General features: G+C 31.7%; 1 protein-coding gene across 1 annotated transcript in view; it reads right to left on the minus strand.

Annotated features, from left to right (window-relative positions):
- The window catches only part of CPR16 (cuticular protein 16), a gene marked incomplete at its 5' end in the record, with an annotated part of 7,211 nt that extends 5,494 nt beyond the window's left edge, over positions 1 to 1,717 (minus strand). Inside the window, 2 exons of the mRNA XM_018546537.1 lie at positions 537 to 850; positions 1,480 to 1,717. Coding sequence (XP_018402039.1) covers positions 537 to 850; positions 1,480 to 1,717 — 552 coding nt within the window. The remainder of the gene's footprint in view (positions 1 to 536; positions 851 to 1,479) is intronic.
- Positions 1,718 to 8,146: the final 6,429 nt, after the last annotated feature.

Here is an 8,146-nt window from a genome sequence, read left to right on the forward strand (position 1 = left end):
GGCTTGACCGATTTAAAATTTTTTTGGCTCAAATTACTCGTGGTGATGCCGCCTTTCAGGACATATAACGTTTGATTCAAAATTTTTTATATTTTAATAGTTATGCACCTCCCAAAAATGGACTTTGATGGCTCGGGATAAGAGACTTGTAGCGTCTCGCAGTTTTTGAACATGGCCGGAGAAGCTACCGCGTCTCCTGATTAGAATAAATTATCAGATTTAGATTTCAAATTGTAATTTGACTCTTATTTGCCCTATTTAACATGTTAATTATTATTAAATAAAAGAGTCCTTCAAATCTTCAATTCATTTATTTTCCTTTGTTATTATATTGTTTCATGTTTTTGTTATTTATAATATAAAATTTTTTGACACTTTTATTAAAATTCTCTTGTTAAGCAAAAAATTCTACAACGATTGCGGTACTATAAATTCTTATATATATATATATAAAAGTACACGAATTTTTCCTGTTTACTGTCATATTCCTCTTATTCGGGCAAACTTCGATTGAGATATCGGTGCAATTTACATACCTCTATTTCTTGCGTTTTCAAATTCAACTCAGCTTTGTTCTTGCCGTCCGGCTGGATTTGGGCGAAACTGAAGTACGACGGCAGGATTTTGTACGACACAAGAGTTTGATCCTGCCAATTTGATTGATGCGACTTCTGCAATTCTGTAAGATGATTTCTCTTCGCCGCTGCTACTTCTGATATGTCCTGTATAGTTTGCAGCTCATTCCTGGGTGGTTGTGGTAGATTGCTTGCACTAACCTTAAATCCATTCTTATCGTCTGCTATATACGAGACCGTTTGCAAAATTCCATTTGCGTCAATATAAGAATATCCTGAAAGCACAAATAAAAATGATACTCTTTGACGGTACTATTACATTTGGAGAACGCTTGTTCGCGGAGAAACATATTTACGATATAAATTATTGCATGTTATTAATATATGTCATTAATATTGTGTACATTATTTGCCGTAATTATTATGGTTGTTGCTCTAGTAAAATAACATTAATTAAATAGATCTTATCTCAATGTGATAACGTATAACTATATTCACACAATTTCGCGCGTGTTTGTTACTCATTTTTCATGTATCGTGAGTCATCGTATTACAATCGAAAGAGAAGCGATCGCAATCGCGCATTGTCATTCGCAGAAATTTGCAGAGACATGTGGTGTATGGGCGTCTTTCTTACGTCATGCTGATGAGCATTAGCGAAAGATTCACTCGCGAACGTAGGCCGGTAATACACCTCTTATAACACACTTCACAAAAGAACGCATTCCATTTATGCACTTGCGCGGTACGCGCTTTAGATTGCGAATCGTGACAAGCATTGTCATCTATCAAGAAAATTTTGTTTTAAGTTTACATAGAGCATCCCAACTCCGTGATTGATCTCACACAAGAAAGAGCTCTTTTATTAAAATGCTAAAATATGTAAATTTAAAGAAAAACTCACCACCCTGCGTGACACCATTCAAAGTAGTTTCTGCTTTAGCATGATGCGGCCCCGTGAAGGAATATTGATAAGATCCCGATCCGTCTTGTATGTGGTACTGCTTGAACGGTGAAAGAGCCGGTATCGGACTCAACCAAACATTAGCGAGCGGCGAAGCAATAGATCGTCCGATGACGAGGTTGCATAAAATTGTCTGCAGACAGAAGAATATGACAATTTTATTATCTATAACATTATTAAATTATTATCGCCGTATTAATGCAAAGTACGCAATATAAAAATATGATAAACTCACAAAAAAATTATCATTAATAAAATTAATGTTTGTGAATTAGAAGACTCAATAAATATTTATGTCGATTAGCGACAAATATACGCATCGTGAACGATTATTAATGAAATCTTCCTATTAATAATTATCTCAATATCTATTGTAAATAAAAATGTATCAACTTCTATTAATTTAAAGTACCTAGTAATTTAAGTTACAATTGTATTGTGACAGAAATTATCAAATTATAAAATCGATATATAATAATACAAAGGCTACGAGCCAAAAATATATTTAAATCATCCACAAAAGAATATAATAAATATATATTAAAAAGATATTATAAACAATTATTACAGAACAAAAAAAGCAAATTGATAAACAGACATTTTGACCTCGTTTGGGTCATCTTTAATTTTTAAACGTATAATAGAATATAATAGAACCTAACTTACATAAAGTAACGATAAAAGTGCCTATACTAATTGTAAGTTAGCCCCCCACTTTATGAATTCACTTATTTTGAGAATTATGCTGAATTGTGCTAGGTTTGTGCTACATTGTGCTCGAATATTAATATCAAAATACGGAAAATACGTTAAAAAATTTTAAAAAAACTATATTTTAGGCCAGCCCCCCACTTTGCGATTTTTTCAATTTTCAAGGTTGTGCTAATTTGTGCTAACATTGTGCTAAAGTGGTATTCAAAAATAATGACAACAACAAAAGATATGACAGAAAAACGATTTTTCACAATTCGAAATAAAAATAACGCTAACATTCGTATCCGTCATTCAAATACCACAAAATTGCATATCTGAGTTGTGCTAGCCTAGCACAAGTCAGCACAATCGTTAGATTCGCTGGCACAACGATATTAAGGGCTTACAGGGGTCTTTTGAGTGAAAAAATACAATATTTTTGTGATTTTTTTTCTGTGTTCCGTTATGACATACATTTACGCAATAAAGTGTATTTAATAAAGTGTATTTTGAACTATAATTTCTGAAAATTTGAAGTAAAAATATTCCAAATTCAGCCGATGGCAGCCATTTTTCGGAGACGCTGTAGAAAAGAAGCGCCTTGCGGTGTCCCTCGTAACTTGATATAGGTTTATGTGAAAGCAAAAATCCAAAAAGATTTCATTTCTGGACATGTTTAGCGAGGCCCGAACGATGCCCGAATATATTTTTTTTTATTTCTAATTTTTTTAGAACGTTTTTAAACAAAAATCGTGTTTTTCAGCACTAAAAGTCGGCCATTTTGTAGCTGTAAAATCGAAAAAAAAAAGTTGAAAATAAGAACGTTGGGGCCTCGGCATATATGTGTAGAAAGTGTGTGCAAAAGTAGAAATCGATCGGTTGCATATTCGCTGAGTTCTGATGGACACCGACTTTGAAAATAACATTTCGAGAAAAACGCGTTTAAAGTTTTACATACATTTATACGTGTATAAGATGAGAATTTTCCATTTTTTTTTTTTTCCATCACGTCTAAACAGGAAAAGGGGTCTTGCATGCACAAAGAAATTTCGGCGGAAAAACCCGTTACGGCGACGGTCGGGCGCTGCCGGAGGGTCGTATACCTGCCGCGTATCTATACCTGCGGGTCCGTACGGGTCTCCGAGGCAGAATATTTAAAAAATCATATCTCCGTCAATTCTTCACCAAATTACTTGAAATTTTAACACAATACTCCTGAGACTTTGTACTATCGAATAAAAAAATTAAAATTTTTAACCATTTTTTACCCCTGTAAGCCCTAGGGTACTTTACTCTTGAGCGCGACCGCTCGCGAAAGCATTTTTTGTTCAAAATTCGGGTTTACAACGCATCGATGCGAATGATATTGCATATCTGAGTTGTGCTAGCCTAGCACAATTCAGATATGCAATATCATTCGCATCGAAGCGTTGTAAACCCGAAGCACTTTTATCATACAATTTAAGTATTTGCTATCGATTATGAGCGTATGTAGAACTTGATCGGTTCAGCTGTTACTGAGAATCATCTCAATCCCCCAAAATTCTCAGATTCGCGTAAAGTAGCCACAGCAGTCGGGCGCGCATGGCTTAGCGCCGAGACACTACCGTGTCTTCAGATTTTGAACAAAAAATCGTTAATATCATTGTGTCAGCGAATCTAACGCCTAACGGTTGTGCCACAGTTTAACCAGTTACGACACACCACTTTTTTTGATGTCATGAGTTTCTATAATGCGCATGCGTCGGTTTGTACTACAGACAAGATGTCTGCGGCGCGCTCTTATAACTTAACGTGACTTAATCTAATTGGGGATTTCGTTTTTGACCGCTAAGAGAGTTATTACGTAATTGTGACTTGTATGACTGTATATTGTGTGCGAATTTTTAAAGTGAAATCTATAATAATGAAAAGAGGTGGATTTTCTTGTACAATGACAGGTTATCAAAATATTTCTGGACGAGTACCTGGGCTCAGTTTTTTTAGTTTTCCGCGTTGTTCAGAAAGGTAAAAGCTATAAATAAATGTTTTATCAACATTAATTAATAATGTGGCTCAATCAGAATAAACAAAACAATAATATAATAGAAGGGTTACAAGCCAAATAAGATCATTCGATATTTAAAATTTAAAGATATAAAGCATTACAGACGTTTTGACACCTATCGGATCATTATATCAATGTTAAATAAATTTAAAATATTACAGTGCAGTTTTAAATCGACGTATAATGTGAAATATAAGGTACGTTTATCTATCCACAATTCTATGTGATTTTTTTTCAGACATACATGTCAATTTAAACCATGGAAAAAAATGGTCACATGCAATTGTGGATAGGTGAAAGTATCTTATATTTCACGTTATACTTCGATTTAAAACTGTTGTAATATTTTATATTTATTTAACATTGGTAATGACCCGATTAGTGTTGAAATGTCTGCAATGTTTTATATGTTTATATTTTGAATATTAAATGATCTTATTTGGATCCTAGCCTTTCTATTATTATTGTTTTGTTTTATTTTAGCATTAAATCTTTATAAAAATTTAAAGGACTTTTTAATTCATTTATATATTTATATAATTGGATCTTTTAGAGCTCAATTATGGTTAACGAATTGTGGACGTACTATTGAAACATCTATAGAACATTTACATAAGAATTACCGCGTTTGTGGAAATCATTTTGAAGAGGCAATGTTTTTAAATAATCTAAAAAATCGTCTCCAGCCACATGCCATTCCAACATCATTAATTAAAGATAATAATTCAAATAATTTGTTATTTTGCGACAGTGAGATATTATTTTCAAATAATAACAGTAAGTAAAAATGTCATTAATTTTGTACTCTTTAAATATATTTATTCAAAGATATAAACTATATTTGTTTTTATAAATAAATGTCTATAATTAATCAAATTCTAAGTGAAGGAGAAGAAAGCCAGCAGATACAATTTGGAGACAATAAACGAGGTGAGGAAACACAGGAAGAAGAACAAGAAAATCAGCAGATCCAAATTTAGGACAATAAGCAAGATAAAGAAACACAAACAGATGCTAAGTTGTCAAATAATTCGCCACGAAAACGAAGACTGAAAGGCAAAATTTATTCCTTACAGAAAGAATTACAAAAAGTGAAACGACAATTGAAACGACAAAAAGACAATATCAAAAAGAATATCAGTAAGTTTTCTGTAGAAGAATATTGCAATGTTACAAATAAGTTATTACCACCGGCAATTGCAACTTATGTAAAGACACAAGTACATCTAAATCACAAGTCACCAAAGGGTAGGAAATACTCCTATGAATTTAAAAAATTTTGTTTTACTTTATATTTTAGTGGATTCAAAACCTATAATCTTTTGGCACAACAATTCCATTTGCCAAGTGTGAGAACTATGCAACGTATGATTCAAAATTTAAAAATTCGTCCGGGATTAAATGATTTTATATTTGAATTTTTAAAAACAAAATTGATTAATTCAAAATCTTCTCTTGATAAGTATTATCTATAGATGAAGCCTCCATAAAACCAAATTTATATTACGATATAAATCAAGATGAGGTTATAGGTTTTGAAGACTTGGGAGAGGAAAAATCAGGGTTGCCTGCATGTAATGTAGCTGTAGTGCTTAGAGGAATGTGCAATAATTGGAAACAACCTTTGGCATATTTTTTTTTTCATTCTACTTTTCCTGCTAATAAACTGAAACCTATTATAATTCTAACTATTGAAAAATTACAAGAGATTGATTATAAAGTAATTGCATTTGTCACCGATATGGGCGGAAATTTTATATTAACAGCAAAAGCATTGGGGGTTACCGAAAATTTACCATTCTTTATTGTTAACGAGCAACAGATTGCTTATTTTGTTGATCCACCGCATGCTATAAAAGCCATCCGAAATAATTTTTATAAACATAATATTAATTATAACGGTGAATTTATCTTATGGAAGTTTATCGAACAATTTTACAAAATAGATCAAAATAACGAAATGAGATTAGCACCAAAACTTACAGATAGCCATATTGCTCCTAATAATTTTGAGAAAATGAAAGTTCGATATGCAACACAAGTTCTGAGTGCTACGGTAACTGCCGGTCTACAAAAATTGATAGTATCCCGTTTTATTCCAAATGATGCTCTTGTCACAGTTGACTTTATTCGGAAAATGAATGATTTATTTGATATATTTAATTCATTACAACTTGTTCATGCTGTAAAATACAGACAAGCCTTTACTGGTGAGGATTATCAAATAGAACATCTTTTGGAAATAAAAGAGTATTTAAAACATTTAACCGTATTTACAAAACAAGGAGTTGATATTTCTAATAAAATTAAGGTATTAAAATATTGACAAGAAAATATAAATTCTCTTCTAAAAATGTGGGATTACTTGCGCATTACCGCTTCTGAGATTCAACATTTATTTATGCGTCGTTTTAACCAAGATTTAGTAGAGAATTTCTTTTTCAAAATGCGAAAAATGAATGGTAACACTTTCAATCCCACACCGATACAGCTTTATTACTCTTTTAGAAAACTTTTTTCTACAAATTTCTATGTACCTATAACAGGAAATTGCGAGCGAGATAACGATGAAATGTTATCAGAAATAATAAATTTTTCATCACAAAATAGAACTTATATTGAAAATGAAATTAATGAAGATGAAATAAATGAATCTGTACCTTTAGATAATGATATCCGTCAAATGGATATTAACGAACAAGATGCATTTCGTTATATTTGTGGTTACCTCATTCGTAAATGTTTAAAGAAACACTCATGCGACTTATGTATAAATTATGCTAAAGAATATACGGAGTTGAATGATACATCATTTTATTGTTTTTTTAGATCATATAATTCTAGTGATGAAAATTTATTTGGTAACTTATGTATGCCTAATGATAACTTTGTCGCGTATGTGAAAAATTTGGAAGACTTATTTATTAAACATCTAGATGACTATATTTTACAAAAATGTATTATTAATAAGATTGTTCGACTTTTTAAACAAGTTAACTATGTTCATCCTTGCCAGTATTTTCCACAAGATTATATGATAAAACTTTATGCTAGAGTACGATTATTCTTTACTTTAAAATTTACTAATAAGCGATTTAAATCACAATCTGCTCATAGAAAATGTGTAATTCTACGTCATGCCTAAACATTTACACTATGCTTGTTTCTTTGTTATTCTTCTAACATTATATCTAAAAAGTCCTATCTAAAAAGTTTATGTTCAAGTTTGAATATACGAGATGCTTGTGTTTTGTTATGTAATTCTGAAAGATTTATGACTATAAATATTAAATAATTTTTGTACCGACCGTAAATTGTCAAACAAACAAGGAAAGAATTATCGCCTATAACGGTCAAAGCTAGATCAAAGTGCTTATTATAAATATGTGTGAATTTTTATATATACTACATATGTAGTCCCCCCATAATTGCGCGCTGATACAATCAGACATATAACGCATAGTGGGAGCCTACCTTATACGCCTGTCTAGGTAGATCTATAGTTATTCTCAAATTCTCGCGAGTGCTTTGACACACGTATAATTCTTCATATAGTACCTCGACTTAACATCTAACACAGACGTATAAGGTAGGCTCCCACTATATTACCTTACTGATGAGTCCAGTAGTGGAAGCCGGGACGAAACGCCAACTTGTGATATTCTTCGCAATATACTAAATTAAAATTTTAAATTATCATCTTTATATTTATTTGTAATTAATCAAGTATTTATCGGTGATATTATAATACTACTGTAGTATTTATGCATTATATGTCTGATTGTATCAGCGCGCAATTATGGGGGGACTACATATGTAGTATATATAAAAATTCACACATATTTATAATAAGCACTTTGATCTAGC

This window comes from Cyphomyrmex costatus, unplaced genomic scaffold (genome assembly GCF_001594065.2).
Source record: "Cyphomyrmex costatus isolate MS0001 unplaced genomic scaffold, Ccosl1.0 scaffold559, whole genome shotgun sequence".
In the NCBI taxonomy this organism is placed as follows: Eukaryota; Metazoa; Arthropoda; class Insecta; order Hymenoptera; family Formicidae; genus Cyphomyrmex; species Cyphomyrmex costatus.